The sequence below is a fragment of the Typopeltis vanoorti genome, chromosome 13 (genome assembly GCF_054136105.1).
Source record: "Typopeltis vanoorti isolate ZY-2024b chromosome 13, IOZ_Tvanoo_1.0, whole genome shotgun sequence".
Lineage (NCBI taxonomy): Eukaryota > Metazoa > Arthropoda > Arachnida > Uropygi > Thelyphonidae > Typopeltis > Typopeltis vanoorti.
In genome coordinates, this window is record NC_143561.1 from 5,726,074 (window position 1) to 5,743,875 (window position 17,802).

General features: G+C 37.2%; 1 protein-coding gene across 1 annotated transcript in view; it reads right to left on the reverse strand.

The window, feature by feature from the left end:
* LOC150099903 (uncharacterized) overlaps positions 1–17,802 on the reverse strand; it is a 68,924-nt gene that overhangs the window by 17,349 nt on the left and 33,773 nt on the right. Inside the window, exon 2 of the mRNA XM_090402941.1 lies at positions 5,483–6,133. Within this exon, the coding sequence (XP_090259067.1) occupies positions 5,483–6,091 (609 nt within the window). The 5' untranslated portion in view covers positions 6,092–6,133. The remainder of the gene's footprint in view (positions 1–5,482; positions 6,134–17,802) is intronic.

The following is a 17,802-nucleotide window of genomic DNA, read 5'->3' on the forward strand; positions in this document are numbered from 1 at the left end:
TCGCAATATTTTCATAGTCAGGTTGATATGAAGAAGTGGCCAATCGCAGACAATCATCCAAATGATCATTTGTAATTTGTTTTTTTAATTGATTTTTATGACATTCATATTTGAAAAAGCGGATTCTGACAAGTATGTCGATCCGAAACACGACAGAATGTTTCGCGCAATATCAGTTAATATTGGAAATATTTCATGTGTATACTTCCAAATGATTTCATTGTTTACTGATTTTAAATGTAAACTATTCTGAATGTTTATTATCTCAAGTTCTACTTCAGCTTGGTTTATATCAAACAGCCCACTAATTTTATTTGAAATTTCTGTGATGTTCAAGTTTTCTTGAAATGGATTATTGATAAAAGATACAATCATTTCAGTTTTATTAAAATATTTAAATCTTGAATTTATTTCTTCCTCAACTAATTCTACTTCACGAATAAATTCTTTTAAATCATAGCGAAGCATTTCTTGATTTTGTTCATAAAAGTTTAATAAATATGGGAGATGTCTAAATTCGCAGTCATTTATATTTTTCTTTAATAAAAGTAAGTATTGTTGGAAACTTTTTATCGAACTTAACATGAATCATAAATTTATAATTTTTGATTCACGTATTTCGGAATTTTTGGGAAAATCTTCATCATATTTTGTATGTAGCGATCGAAAATGTCTCTCAATGTTACCTTCTTTTGGAATTGCTATTACAGATGAATTACAAATCAAACAACAACACTTTCCATTTACTATTGTAAAGAAATAACCCATTTCCCATTCTTGTTTCTTTGATACACTCATGATTATCCTCAAATTAAAAAAAAAAAAAACTTTTAAATATTTTATTAAAAAAAGTTTATAACTTATCAATCAGCGAACAAAATAATGCTAAATCCAACGATAAATTTAGAGCAACTGAAACAACTGAAACCAGAATTTCAATTCTGGTAGTGGGAAGTGTGTGATGTAGTTACGAGTAAACACGATTATAAACGAAACGCACACGATGTGCTTTGCTTATAATCGTATTCACTCGGCTCGCTGTTTGACATCCACTGATCCAAATTAATTCATTTACCCGGACTTATAAGAAAATTACTGATTTGACAATTTTCACGAAAAATAAATAAACAATAGCAATACACTTAAAGAGAATTAAAACATAATACAAAATAATGATAAATAAAATATTATGTTTTCAGTTTTAATTAAATTTGTAAGTAAGGAGGAATAAACAAGAGATCGACCAAAAATCGCTCCGTGATCGACGGATTGAACACCACTGCCCTATACGATTCATGGTCATGGCTACAGGTACACTAATTCTAAACTAAAATGAAGAAAAGTATCATCGCAAGAACACAAAAAAGAAGGAAAAATCAGTATTATTTCACTGCATCGAACTCACAATTCTGTCTAAGTCATTATATATATATATATATTTCAAGTTTAATCAATTCCCATCGGTTTTAATCTTCTGTAGAGTTCTGAAGATGCTAGAGTATATTATACGGAGTGAAATTCTTATTTTTTTTTTCTTTTGTAAAGAAATGATATATACTGTATACCAATAGCGAAGACAGTTGCTGATCTGTCTACTAATTATAAGCAAAAATGAACGAATGTACAGGTAGTAGTATCAGGCACTGTAGGTTTATGCAGACAGGCCGAGTGGGGACATGCATCTTCAGTAAGGTGATGAACCCCGACAGCGAAACCGATCCGAGTGGAAAAATGGAAAAATTACGCATTCTCTCCGACTCCGAGTACTAAAAAAAAAAAAAAAAAAAAAAAAGACAAACTCTTTCTGTCAGCAAATGTCTGGCCGCGGTTTCGACTAAAGGTTTCTTGGTCGATAGTTCCAAAGTGATGGTAAGAGTTATTGAGTAATATTTAAAGAAAATATTGTCCAAAGCGGAATATTTTGCCTTGAAAGTCAAAAACATATGCTGCATTTTTAGGCTGGATGCATCCGATGGGAATAAAAGAGAATGTACTCTTAGCTATGCAGTGTCCAAAGCTATTGTTCTTAATGCGTTGGCAAAAAAAGGCCAAAACTTCTTCGCGAAGCAAATCGTCATAGCAACAGACTAAGACGAAGAAGAAGGCATGAAAGGATAAATGCCAAGGGGAAATCGGATCTCTGAAACAGCCGAGAGAGATAGAGAGGTGGGGGAGGAACTGAGGCCAATCAACAGCTGCAGAGCAGCACACAAAGCCGTTTATCATATAAAAACAGAAAAGCGAAGTTGAGCGGCAGACAGTGTGGATTGTGTTTGCCTCGGGAAGGAAAGCCCTTTCTAGAAAATCTGAGAAAATGGATTAGCATGCGTTGAAGGAGCGTAAATGTTTAACATCGTCAGGCCAAGTGATTTCATTCTCTTCGGGGAGTGTATACAGCATCCTCATCCCCCTGCACCAATTCAAATTTTTATTCCGTCAGCAGTCGTAAACTCATCCATTCTTCTTGATAGAATATTTTAGTTCAAATAATCATTTTTCTTTTATATCAATCTTTGCCATATGCGGAAAATTCGAAATTCCATTGGCCTTAAAACACCTTTTCGCATTCCTCAACTCTTAGAAAAAACAACGAAAATGAGAGCAAAAAAAAAAAGTCACTTCGAGTGTGTTACAAAAATAGCCAACCCAAGTTCTTAACGGACGAACACAGCAGAAGATTTAACAAACCCACCGAGACTCCACTTTAATTAAGTAATTAATTTCACAGGTAATGAAGAGTCTTGTAATTAGACTTGCCGGTTGTATGTGCGTTGTTGAGTGGTGCTAGGATGGGAAGGATGCTGAACTCGCAAGGGAATTAGCAGAAGCTGAGATAACTCTCCAGTATGCGTGTAGAGATATTTAGGACTACAATACATGGCTTGAAGCAAGTGATGCTAGCATAGAGAATTGAGTGTAGGCGATAGTTAGAGAGTAAGTATTCAAACAGAAACTGAAGAAGTCATAGAGGGTAATGTAAGGAAAGAATTAGGACAATAGTGAATTGGGTTACTTCATTCTGTTCAACTTTTTTAAAATTATTAGCTGATAGTAGTTCAAAAACAAAATATTAGTATATACCAGTAGAAATAGTCTTCAGTTACGACGGTAGGAAGATTTTAAAGTAATAAAATTACCTGAGTGGTATATTTAAACACATTGTATCACCAAGCTTACGTCAAGTATTTCTATGAACTTTCCCGAAGTTTGCCAATACGCAGTTATTCTTTATGCAGTTTGTTTGTTTTCATTATTATTTTTGTCCTTTACTTGGCACCAGGGGTGGCTCGTCCATAGGCACTGCGGAACTGCAGCATTCCCAATTTTCCTCGATGTGTAAATATATTTATTAATTTTTTTATATTTGCTTGTAATATTTAATTTTACCAACAACAATCCTATACAATCCTCTTATTTTGTAAAAAAAAAAAATTAAAAAAAATCCATCTTGTAGCACTTAGGAGGGCAAAGGACGCTAGCAGCACTGTGTTTACCACAGTGTCATATTGCTAGTATTTGCTACGCGCGCAAACATATGCACGTCATAGTGAGATGCGAGCTATTAGAGTAATGTGGCACTGTCCGTCGCGCAGTTCCACTCTTGTTTATATGCAGTTTGCGCCAGTAGTAGAGTGTTCGTAGTGCTTATCGTGTTTACTCCGTCTCTTTAAATATTTTGACATTACAATTAAAGACAACATTTGTTATCGTTTTTATTTTAGAACATTATTGGGGTTATGATAATGGATTTTATTTTTACATAATTTTGAATTATACCAACTGTATAATTTTATCGATAATAAACGATATTTTTTCATGTTCATTTTTTTTTACCATAATTTTGATATTTTATCACGTATACACTGTACTTACAGTGTGTATGTATATTTCGAAAGTTGCAGCACCCCCACGATTTCAAGCCGTGAGCCGCCACTGCTTGGCACACAATATTTTTTAACACCTGTATATTCATATAAACAGAATCGCAGAAGTAGTTCGCCATTATACCAAGGTTGGTAGCGCTTGTGATATAAATGTAATTTTCGATAATCAACTGCTTATCGAAATACTCTTGCATAAAATGAGTGTACCCACTTTCGGCATATAAATTAATATGATACAAAAGGTTCTGCCTGTTGAAGTATTACCTGTTTCGTAATATCATTAATCTAGCTCATAAATAATATACTTCCACCAGGACCGGCCTTCTCCATAAAGGGGTTCGGGTGTAAGAAACCTTTTGGGGCCCTAAAATATTTTTCAAAGGTAAAAATTAAAGGATTCGAAATAAACGTATTGTAAAACCTCTTACCTGCAAATGATTTTGGCACAGGAAAACAAAAAAACAACAACAAAAAAAAAAACACATTCGAAATATAATACGTCTCCGCAAATGTGTACCGACTGTGCCCACTCGATCGCGGGGCCCGGGTGCATTGCACCCACTGCACCCCCGAGATGGTCGGCCCTGACTGCCACCTAGTCTGCTCTAGTGGAAGTAACTGTTGCGATGGCAACATGCATAAAAATAATTTTAAAATATATATATAAAAAAAAAACGAAACATTATATACATTATTAAATAAAACATAAGAAGTTTGCCATTCGGCGAATTTTTTCCATAAAAAACAACGACGACAGTGGTACGTTAAAAAGTAATGCTGGAAAGACTATATGCATGCGATTATTTTTGAAATAAGTTGTAAAGGTTTTTAATGAGAGATTATAAGATTAAATTTTGCATTGGTATTAAGTTAATTTTTACTGCTAAACTACATCACTCACTGAACAAACCTTATGATCTAGAAATTCATAAAATTTCTGGTGTGATCCCATCACCACCCTCTTGTTCGAGACCTGAAATGGCTTGAAAAAGTGCTTGATCTTTAGAGCAGGATTTCCAGACTATGTAAAAAACTATATAAAAAACATAAACTTAACAGAAATAGAAAACCAAATTCTAGCTCACCCACAGTACGAACCTTTTGTGGGTGAGATCCACATAAAAAAAAAAAAAATTAAACCAAACTAATCCCCAGAGTTTATTAAATTCCACTGACCCAGAACGAGATTATTGTAAGGTGTAATTTCGACACGTTATGCTCCTCAGGGCTTCTGTAAATAGCCCAACTAAAATAAAAATTGGAATCGGTCGGAACATTCTTGTAAGGATTTCAAATACCAGACAATAAAATCTCTAAAAACAATCTAGGCATAACTGAAGTACAGGCGATTGGACAAAAAGGAACATGTTAAATGCTTAAAACGTGTTTCAGCATTTGTCGCAATACACTTAAAGAGAGATAATGCAAGTAAACTCCTAACAAAGATGTTATGAGTTTCAGCTGAAACTCATAACATCTTTGGTTTTAAGCAATTTAACGCATGTGACAAAATGTTCGGGACATTGACTTCTCGGTGAAATGCTCGTAGAGCTCTTGAGGTACAAATAATCCCAATTTCAGTGGAAAATGTTACTTACCTCAAAGTTCTGCATTCGTTGGGCTGCTTTTTGTTTCGTACTAGCCAACTGCTCTTTAATAGAATGCAGCTGTGATTTAAGATCCGCCAGGTGGCGTTCCATACACACGCGACAGAATCCATTATTGCAATGACCACAAAGTTCAGAATTGCAAACAGTTTGACAACTAGAGCAGCACGCCCTCTCTTCCAACGATGTGTAATCAGACTCCAGCAGGTCCAGAATGGACTGCAAGTAAATATTTGGGGGAAGCATGGAAACTCCTTCTTTAGGGAGATGTACTTCGGCCCGACATTGAGCACATCGAACCTTTGACGAATCACTATCTCCCGTAGCGCAATTCTGAACGCAAAGAAGACAAAAAGTGTGTTGGCAGGGAAGCATCTTGGGTCGGTGGAGACGCTCCAAACATACAGGACACTTGACCAACTCTTTGAGACTTTCTGTTCCTTTTCGACTAAGAGTCCTCATGAGAGTTTTCTTTGGCTCCGGAGAGGACTTGGACTTTTTTCCGGCTGTCAATGTTGACTCCATTTTCGAGGACCCGTTGGTGGAAAGATTAGACCTCTCCATTAAGTCCTCAGCATATGAAGAAACATCTAAGGGCATTTCAAGGTCGATAGTGCCGATTCTTGGCCATGATTTGCCCACCTAAACAAAAAGAAAAAATGTTACACGTTACGAATACAAATACAGGAAATTGATCAGAAAATTTGGAACTATTTGTTCAAAAGTTAAATTTAATGAAGCTTCTTCAAAAGTTTTTTTTTTTTTTTTTTTTTTGAGAAAGTCAGTTTATTATTGATTCAGCTGTTTACCAAATTAACTTCCTCCTTTTTGCATAACATCAGACAAATTATTTTGAAGATATTATGCCACCGAAAGAATCTAAAATGACTGCCAAAATTTGATGAATTACTTCTCTTTAAAAATCAAAGGAGGTTCAGGAGGCATTGTAAAGATAGTCTCCCTGTGAGAACAAAAGCAATGATTTGAAAGCAGGCAATCCCTGAAGAATTCAAATACTAATTCATTTGAAATCAACGTGCATTGCAGTCTCGAAAGTGCGCATGCTCGAAAAGCAGTAATAAATAAAGCCATTTATGTAATGAACTTTTGCGTTTGGAATAGCTCAACGCGAAGTAGATAGTTGTTTACTATGAAAGAATTTTCTTTTTTTTTCCCCTTAGTCCTTCAAGATGTTTATAATGATTTCGTAGTGAAAGTATTCACTTTCCTTTGCTTTTAAACGACATTAGTCCTTGTTATTTCTTTTATCTCTTTCGAGAATTTCACCATGCGAGCTCTAAAATTTTTGATATTCGTATTTTCCAACTATTTGAATGTACCTAAAAGTGTAAGTCGTCATGAGAGTTGTTTACTTTGTCTGAAAATGTATATAGGGAATAACAAAATTATGACAAGTCTAGCAGCCGAACGAGACAAGAGATCACGAATTTTTGATAAAATTAGAATTGCTATTCAGACAGTTTGAAAGCATATAAAATATTTTTTATATGCATTTAAAATCAGCGCATGTCTGATACACACGTCCAAAGTGGCTGTAGTTCAAAGATTATGATAATGAATTATGTCACTATACAAAATTACCCTCCTGAAAATCACCTTTTTTTAATGATTATTTGTGACCATTTCGTTATTCTTCTGTTTCGTATCGATTTTTACGATGCCAGAAAGTATGATATGGCGTACTTGTATTAAGTTTGAAGAGTTTAAGATTGGTAAAACGATTATTGAAACTACTCATGGTGTGCTGAAAATAACATGAGAAGACGCTAATTGGAAGATCCACATTTCTTTGACCTAGTTGGCTGAGTAATTAGTGCGTCCGCTCTTCAACTATGGTGAGTGTGTCGTGTGTTTGAATCCCGCTGCGGGCATGACTATGTGTGAATGTCTGTGAAGGTTGTAGATGAAATTTGTTGCCTGACATGAGGCCTTCACTCTGGTTACTGGAGGACTGAAGTGGATTTAAAAAAGTCCAATGTTTTGCACTAGATTTTTATGTCTAGAAGTCAGACCTCTTCTGATGGTTTGGCTCTAAGAAGAGGTAAAACTTGTTATTCGCAGCAAATGCATAGAAGTGCTGGGGAAAAGGCGACTTTTGGCATTGTAGCAATGCTCCACAACCTCCATAGCTCTTTTCGGCAATTTCGTTTGGTTGGAAAGACCTGGATTTGAATCCTGTCCAGGACGCGAAGACTCTTTATAAAGTCTTTTCAAATGCAGAAGGAGATGGTAGGATTTTTCCTTCTAGTTTTTCATTCCAAAAGGCAGACCAAGCGGCCAAAAGAATACAAGCAATTAAACAGTATAATATACATTGGCTTTAAAGCTTTAGTTGCATCGATCATAATTCTAAACGACAAAACTCGACCACATTCAGGAGACACAGTCATTACTGCAATTGGAAAACCCAAACATGAAATCCTTCCTCACCTATCCTACAATCCAGACGTCGACCAAAACGATAATAAACTTTCCGGTTTCTCTGAAATGATAATAATGTAATAAAATAAAATAGAAACCTTTTTCAACATGAAGGCCAGTCAAAGAAGCATTGCACTCATGGTTGCAACGATTCCAAGCATGATCGACGTTTTTAAAAGCTTCATTACGTTAAAAAGCTGTGGGTTGACTTAAAAAATCAGTGTAGCAAACCATTACCTTTTAGATTTAATAAAAAAATAAATTGCCTTTAGTCTTTTATTATTTATCATCGTATATTACACACACGCACGCACGCACACAGAACACGAAGTGAAGCCGTAAAACAGTACTACCTTCGAGGACATGATAAACTTAGCTGTGAAGCAAGCGCGAAGTATAAATGATTTATTTCTCCTGTCACTGTTGCGTAACACGGGGATTCTTCGTCATTGTCAACCACACGTGGCATTAGAAGTGTTAAGAAAACACACAAGAAATGCAAACACTAGTCAAGTTTCGTAAGTGTGGAAAACAAATTCCACTCTTTTATCATCCTGGAGCTTAAGGTTTCCCTTAGTTCACTTCGAAGAACATCATACACGACAAAAACCTATTACTTCGAGATTTTCATTTGAATTTTCTTTCTTTCTTTCTAAATACATGATTTTATAAAATAAATTTGAGTGGGACAGTGATAATGATACATAATAATGATGATACAGAGCGATAACAAGCTGTATAGTGAAGTAATGAAGTCACTAGCATTATCTTAACTTGTTTGAGCATTTTTGTGCTTTTTGAGTCGTTCCTTTTTATGACATGTTAAAAAAATCCTCTAACGCTTTTTATTCCCTAAAGGGAATAGGCAGGTCCCGTTTAGCCCTAATTTTTTGAACTTTTTGAAAACAGGAAGGCAGGCAGTCTCTATCCTGCAGCCTTCACTAATAGTCGGTACAAGCTATTAATGAATCAAAGCTTTTCAGGGGAGAGAGAGAGAGAGAGAGAGAGAGAGAGAGAGAGAGAGAGGCAGATAGTTGTCATCTCTGGCAGCAAAGCTTAACACTTGTGTTATTATTATCTATAATAGTATCAGTCCTATAGTAGAATTTTTAGGAGTGAGGTTAGCCACCTCAGTTTTCAGGAGCCAAAACCTACTTGTCCATGACAGAGATCGATTAAACTGTACATCACCTAAAAATATATTCTAGGATAACTAGATTGAAATACTGTCCTCGTGAAATATTTCCGAAACATTTATTTATTTATTTATGCTTATGGCTACATGAAACTGGTAAGTGAAGAGTACAATCACAATTTCCAGCAACAAATGATGAAAATCTTAACATATAAAATTCATTACATAAAAGGCACAACCAGCTTTCTAAGTCTTTCCTTTTTTTTTTTTTTTTTTTTAAATAAAGCAAAAGTAACTTGTCATAATCAAGCCAGGGGCAATTATCGTCCTACTGTAACAAGTATGAGAAGGCTGTATGTTCTCACAACACTTCACAACATAAATGTAGCTGTATCCTACAGGTTTAATTAGAGAGAGCAGTTGTGTCTTGTGTGAGAAAACTTGATCCATTACAGGGGGCCCATTTCACATTACATCATTTTCTAACATGAGGAGGAGTTCTGTTGATACCATGACGAGGACTATGAGAGTGACTACGAGAATAACGTCTTCGTGGTGAGACGGGATGGTGATCTTCTGTTTCCTCCATAACCACCGCCACCACCATACCAACTACAGGTCAAGGTCCAGGCTGGAAAGCCAATTTAAGGCCTCATCCTCACTTTATGGATGTCCTGTAGGCCACCACCGTGAAATTGGGAGGATTGAGACAGCCTTCCCATGCCCCCGCCAGCCAGTAGTGTTGCCTTGTGGTACATTGTTGGTGCTTCAGACAAAAGAAGAGATGAATCACAGGCAACACGAAGCTAATGTTTCAAACAAGGCGTCCAAAGGTTTCCAAGCCTCCTGGACTACTCACAATTATGATGAATACAAACCATAAAAAAAGTTCCGAAACATTACAAATATGAAATGGAGCTCTGTGGAAATGATCTGTTCTAGTTGCAGACTAGAGAAACTTTTTCTAGGCTTTTTCTAGGCCCGAATTTAGGGAACCAGATATATTCGGAGATATATCTGGTTTTTCATATATCTGATTTATAAACTTCTAGTATAAACAGGACTAATTAGTTGTTTAGAGTTTCATCATTCTAGTACTCTTTGGTCCGTTGTTATGAAGCAAACAGGAAGAAATACCCCATCCCTCCCTTCTCCTCTTCGAGTTTTCCAAGTTGTGTAGCCAGCTCTCTATTCTGATTTAATCGATCTTTAGTATAAGTCGTCGTTGAAAACTTTTCCATTTATAGAATTCGTTGAAAGGCATGCACTTCTATTCATACAAACAAATTAAATTTTTGTCTTAATAATCTCGCATTTGCATCGAAACATTTCTTGACAAGCGGTTTCGTGTGCCATTTGCAACAACGGAAGCGGCAATTATTAAATCTGCACAAAGAGATATCTGATGTCAATGAATTGATTGAGTAAAATGCCGAGAATAGATTTGGAGTGCAACCTCAGGCTTTAACTTATGAAGCTCTTACGATGAAAGTGGGTTTCATAATTAAATGCTATATTTACACTGCAAATTAAGTTTCTTTCAAAACAGGGGAGCGAAAAGGCTCTCCAAATGCGGCAAGTGGGTGTCGAACAACGCAGTCAATCAGATTGCAGTGAAAGACAAGACGAAGAAATAAAGTTAACTGGTGATTCGATCGAAGACACTTCACAATGGATGAATCGTATCGACTGTAGCGGGCTGCTGCATCCACAGACAGATTTGAATCTATTCATGTGGCTTAATAGTATTTGCGTCAGCACAAATCCAAACAGAACATAAAGCCAGCGTGAACACAAAGCAGGTGAGAGCTATCAGCAAACTGGTGCTTGTCGACGAGGGCCATTAATCAGAATGACATTTAAAAGAAATTCCCAAGAGCCAGGCTTCTTCTAAATGAAGAATTACAGTACTTTACTTTTAGCTATTGACGCTTTGACGAACAGAACAATGCGAAAGAGCAAAATGGACTTTGAATAAGTCTTAAACTACCGTCAGTTCATTAGCTGTATTAACAACTGCTCATTGCAGGTCCATTCGGAACATGCTCCTAAATAACACCTCACTTAGAAGTAAAAGGCTCTTTCTTTTTAAGACGTTTAAAGAAGTGCAATGTTGTCATCGAGACAATATGCCAGCCTCATTAGCTTTAGGCAAACTTTATCAACTGAGCGGGGATAATAGTTGACTTTACACACACACACACACACACACACACACACACACACACACACACACACACACACACACACACACACACACACACACACACACACACACACACACACACACACACACACACACACACACACACACACACACACACACACACACACACACACACACACACACACACACACACACACACACACACACACACACACACACACACACAGTGGCGCAACGTATATTGCAACATACGATCATAGCATAAAATGAAAAATATCTAAAATTGGATTTGGAAATATTTCAGCGTAAGAAATGTTAATGTTAATAAAGTAATGCCGACAAGAAGAATATTTCTGGTTTTACGCAATATTGCTTTGGAAATGGTATGCGTCTTTCTTTATTTAAAGTATTTATAGTATAATGATATATCGATTTAATTAAATAATGAAATTATTTGTATAACGTACACACTGATAAAACTGAAACAAAAAGGCATCCGTTCTTTTTGTCTGTTTTAAGTATTTATTTCATAACAAATTCGAAAAAAAAAAAAAATAGTAAATTCACAGAGAAAAGTAACTTAGGCAAATGTTTGGGTAAGCAGCCTCCGTTTACAAACAATCTTGCAGTCGTGAAAGGAAGACAATTTTCACAGTTAAGGGATTTCGGCATCACTCTTGGGAAAGCATCCATCATGCAAGTCGAGGGACTCAGAGCTACTTGCATTCTAAAATCAGGAGCGAGATCTTGATTACCCTAACCCTGCCATCGAAGTCATCTAATGGAACAGGTCAACAAAGCCATTTCTTGTGTCTCAGTTAGCTATATTTAAGGGACGGAAATCTCTTCTTTCTAGAGGACTCCCCCCTCCGGTATATATGGAGAACGAAGGATATTTTCTTCAGATAATGCATCATTTATAAAGAAAATATCCAAGCATGAAATTATTCAATTACATTTAAGAAATATAGCAGTTATTAATAATCAAAGTCTTTATACATTCTGCATGTGTGTGTGGGGGGGGGGATACCCTGTATATATACAATTATGAGACTATGAGCTATGGATGTTTGGACAGTATTTATTTTGGTATCTCTTTTGACCGTGAAAGCCGCTTGCACCGTCTTGGTATCGACTCCACTAGACCATGGAAGGTTAACTGAGGTATTCTGAACCAACTAGAAAGAATAACATCCTGAAAGTCAGTGCCCGAGCGAGACACTGTCATCTACCGGAGGATGCTGAGTTAATGCGATCCCACAACTGTTTGATGGGATTCAAATAAAAATAAAATAATTAAACGATCAGGAGAGAGAACACGGCATGCTCGGTTCTGCTTGTCGCATCATGCTTCTACGAGTACAATGCAAGCCTTGTGAAATGAGGTGTGTTAGAGAGTAGCCAACTACTGGTTAGAGAGTAGCCAACCAGGCCAGCTTACAGTATATCAATTATATTCCAAAATCAATGCACACATATATACATTGTAACATTGTATATGCATACTGATAAGTATACATAGCAATGAAGAGACATAGGGACAATGAAGGTAATCCAAATACTTGGAATAAGGGGATCAAGAGTGAGATAGTTTGGTGATGTTTTGCGGCGAGAGAAACAAACAAGAGAAGCCTAAACAAACATGGTGGGACAGCTTTCATTTAATTTTTAGTTAAAATATCCAGAAAATTCGCCGGCTTCATCAGAAAAATAAATCTACTCTTCCTTATGGAGCCCTAAGTCCTACATGACCTATTTTGAGGGAGAGTAATTGGAGGGAGCGGCAAGTATTTTAATCCGATCCATACATTTTAGAAGAGTTCGTTTTATTTTGTACATTCTAGTTTGTAAACCTGCTACGCTGGTGAACATAAAAAAAAAAAGGATAATAAATACATGAAGAGAAGGAATGGTGTCATACTGACTACTTGAGGCATGGGCATAACGCACATTTTGATTCGAGCCAAGTGTGTCAAGGTAATAACGGCTTTGAGGAGAAAAAGTGTTATCAACAACTCATGTACGTATAAAAAGGAACCCAAGAAATCGAATGAGAAGCTTTACAACGCACACGCACGCTTATTCTGTTCTTGCGACATGTCTGTCGAGGGATAAAAGAAAGGCCGTAGTTATAAGCGAGAGTGTTCGACGCTGCTGCATCTCGTTGGCGAAGAACGGTCGCTACAAAAGCCATAATTGCCTTTCGTCGACAGTCGACTATCCCCTGACAAAGGTCGAGCTTGTGTGGAAATAAGGTTTATGGTCTACGGAAACCTGATCTCGGCTGTTTTGTGAAACTGTATGCGCAAAAGGAAGATCAATGTTGTTATCGTATGTCGATATCATAATGGAAATGGTAAAATTTAATCATTTGGTTTTTTTCCCTCGGAAGATACTGGGAGCTGAATGCAACAGAAGTAAGCAAAGCTTGTAACGTTCTACTCGGAAACAAAGTTTACAGTTCGACAAACAATATTGTTAGTGAATGCTAGTTAGCGCACTCATCGCCAGAGACCGTTAGTGTTCCAAATAAGGCTGACTACCTTATAATCGGTTAAGCCGAAATCTTTCGCTGAGAAAGAATTTCACACAAAACAGCTCTTACCTCCATGTGCAGGTTATTACTACAGTGGAACTTCGGAAATTTGACGATTCTTCAATGAGTTCTCTGTTTACATTGTGATTCGAACACCCAGGCAACAGCAGCGTTTTCATTCCAATAAATGACGATGATATAACAGCTGCACGCCGTTCGGTTGAGTTCTCTGGAAGAAACTAGACTTGCTGTGCCTTCGGAGTATACGGTAGGAAACAGCAAAAACCGGTCGTATGCAAACAGGTTTCTACCGCTTCAGCTTATCTTTGAAGTTTCTTTTCAGCAGTTGGGATTTCCTGGCGAAGACAATTCACAGCTTAAGACAATGATGTGCTCTTCTGTGTACGCACATTAGAGGTGTTCAGAGAAAAATTAAGATTCCTGGAGTAACGAACCTGAATTTCCAGTTGTCAGTTTCCAAAATAGGAAGGTTGGGCACGTGACTAAGCATCAGCAATAGTAGCTTGACCTACTCAGCTACTCTTGACGCACTAACAGGCCCAATGCTGCTTCCAAGTTTCTCTCCCGTGTTAATAGATAATGTCAAGAGGTTAGGTATACTTTGCTACCACCTTTGTAGCCTTTTTCCCTCTGCAATGAATTCTGAGAAAATAAAAATTTATAGGATATCTCTGTCATTTAGTTTAAACGAATACATCTTATCCCTGGTTGGTCAAGTATTATTCCTTGTATGCATCTGAATTCTTCACGGAGTTGAGAAAAAACGTGTTCAAACAAAGGAGTGGTCAGATCAGGAGTATCGCCATTTTTTACATCATTGTATTATGATATCAATGAAACTTCTTTCCAGAGCCGTCGCCAGATTAGACAACTCCCTGAGGCAAACAATTAACTATCGCCAATGATGGATTATAAGACAAAAATATAAGAAAATCTCCAATTGCTATTTTGTTTTTATTGAAACATTCATGCAAAACAATTACATAATAATATTAATTAAATATTTGCTCTACGGAGATATCGCACGATAAAACTATTTAGAAGCTGTGTCCGCCTCTGTCGATATAGTTGCTAGACCAACCAGTCTTTCTTGGGTCACGCCATCGCTACATAACATCGCTACATAACAGGAATTGTTAGCGTAGCGATGGCGCCTACCGCAATATGGCTGAACGAGTGCCCTTATTAAGCCGCCCCGCGAGGCAGGCTGCCTCTGTGCTACATCCTGTCGACGGTACTGCTTCTTTCTAACAAATAAATTCCACTTTACTTCTCCTTAGGTATACCCATATGATTTTCGCAATGCAAATGACTTCAACACTCCCATCCCCAAGATATCTTTCTGTTTCCGTATTTCAACTTCCCATAATCTTCAGAACAAACGTCAATTTTATTTTAATCTCTATAATTCTACGACATTCTGTCTATACTTTTATGCTTTCACGAGTTATAATTTATATTTTTCAATATTTGCACTTACTGTAAGAAGTTTCAGGTATTCAAAACATGTTTATTGCTGTATCTTCCAATTGTACTCTAATGTGAAGTGTTTTTTTTTTTTTAAACCTTTCTATGATATTCGCTTATTCATCCATTTTGTTGCTCTAAACAATCTTAGTTCGCGAAGTGCTCAATACGGGCCACGATGAATATTTTGATTTTTAGGTGCACTTTACAACAATGCAATGCGTCCTATCCATAAATAAACGTACCACGTCATTTGGTGGAACTGACTTGGATGACATTTGATATTGTGTAACTGCAAAAGATTGCTATTAGAGAAATATCAAATGTCATCCAAGTCAGTTCCACCAACTACACCAACGCCACCTACCGCCCACCACCACCACTAGCATTTTCAGAGACAATCGCAAACATCCATGCCCACGGCGGGATTCAAACCCGCAGCCTCTTGGCTGGAAAGCAGATACGCTAACCACTCGGCCGACCAGGCCGGCCGAACTAATCGATTTCTTTAGCCAGGAGATCTGGTGCATCCTACTGTCTACAGAACAATTCTCTTACGCCTCCCAGACATAGTTTATTGGAGACGACCTCTGAAATGATCTTCTGGTAATTGATTTTTGCAGCCCTGAATGTCTGGAAATTCTTAGCCAAACACAGAATCTTCTTGAACACGTCTCCATTGCAATTTCTTCCTCTTCGACACGCTGAAAAGAATCATGAAGGGGAGAAAGACTTCAAGATGTGACAAATATACAACTGATTACGACTTGACAGCTGCAGTTATTCCCAACCAGAGATGCACTGAAAACTGCAAGGATGTCAGAAGGCATGTATATTCAAGGAGATAAAGCGAAGAAATTAAGAAGCAACTCAAGCCATAAGGTGGGTGTACTGAATTCTTTCTCTAGTAAACTGAGACCTTTCATTTCTCAAAGCAGATTAGTACCGCCTTCGTCTGAAACGGTTAGGAACTCCACTTTGGATGTAAGTGTCAAGAAAATGATTGTGTTTTTGAAAAGATTTACCCAGGTATTAGCAGAGAACGGCTTTTGTGGTTCTTCCGGGTACGTGTCGGGCAGCCTTTGATTTGGGAGCTATATGGGAGACACACCTATGTCCAAATTTCGCCAAAGGAATCATAAATTTCGCTATCAAACACGGAAGCACTTCTATGACCACGTTAGGCTTCTCTTACAGTACAGTTGGGATGGAATAAGTCAATTAGCAAACTTACTCACGAAAATTGCTATCGCGACGCTAGCAATTTTCGGTACAAGACAATCCGGATAATTACTTTCGGTTGTTGGTTGTGATTGGAATATTGACTGAATAACACGCGAAGTGTCGACTGCGATATTCAGGTTTGATTGGCAAAAAAGTTGTCCAAGCGGTATGTCGCCTTGGGGATTAAACGGTGTCATTGAGTTGTTGTGACCTTAAAGTAGACAGAAAAGCGTAACAGTGGCCTTCATATAACACGCAATGAGGACAGCACGATATGAAATTATAACGGACGGAAGAAATTGAGAGCCTACACAAATGGAAACATATACAGTAGGAGTCCGAAGCCATAAAAACAGTCAGCAAATGTTTTTATGGCTTCGAAGTTTTTGCCATTGAATCAGACGAGAGGAAAAAAAAAAAAAGAAGGAAAAATGTATTTCACAAATCAAAGACATTTTTAAAGAGGTCTATTCAAATTAGAAGTATAATATCAGTGCTTTAAAAAAGTCTTCATGTCTCAAGGCGTTAAAGAAGTCTGTTTTGTTTACTTTTCAACGATGGTGGCTGTTGACAAAGAAGTGGTTGGAAAGAGTGAAAAGAGAAATACAATCTGACAAGCACAAAGAATCAACAACAACAGAAGAAAAGTAAATGTGTACTTAGAATTATTTTATTTATCTTTGATGGTTCATTCACAACCCACGTTGTTTGTGAATAATCACAAATGGTAAAAAAAACGCTCGGGTGTCTTTTTAATGAGTTTTCCGTCATTTAATTTTTTTGACCAACTTGTTCGCTTCAGAATCCATAATTTGCATTTCATTTACCATGCGCACATGTATATCAAAACATGTATCTTATTTTTGACTATTTATTTGTCATACAGAAGAAATTACAGTCTCCTGATATAGAACTGGATAACTACTCAGTGGAACGATTTAATATTTAACACGATGATGTGTGTATGGCAATGAAATTTTGTTTTGCGCAATAAAAATCAACGTTAGTTCTAAAAGTTGCCACTAGGGCGATACGTGGCATTGCAATAGTGGGTAATTCAAAACGTCACAAAACGTAGGGTACACGCAGCGTTGTGTGGTTACACAACCACATGTCTGATATGCTGTCGGTAACGTGCTGAAATAGCAGAATCGCATGCTATTCCAGCAATCCACAAAAATATTGTGGATTGCTGGTCTTGAGGTCCATTAGGTAGCTTATGTCCACGTTAAACAACGTTTTTGAGATGTGCCCACAGGCAAAAGTTGCAGGGATTCAGATCTGGCGAGCGCGGTGGCCGCGTTGTACGAAACTGGCGG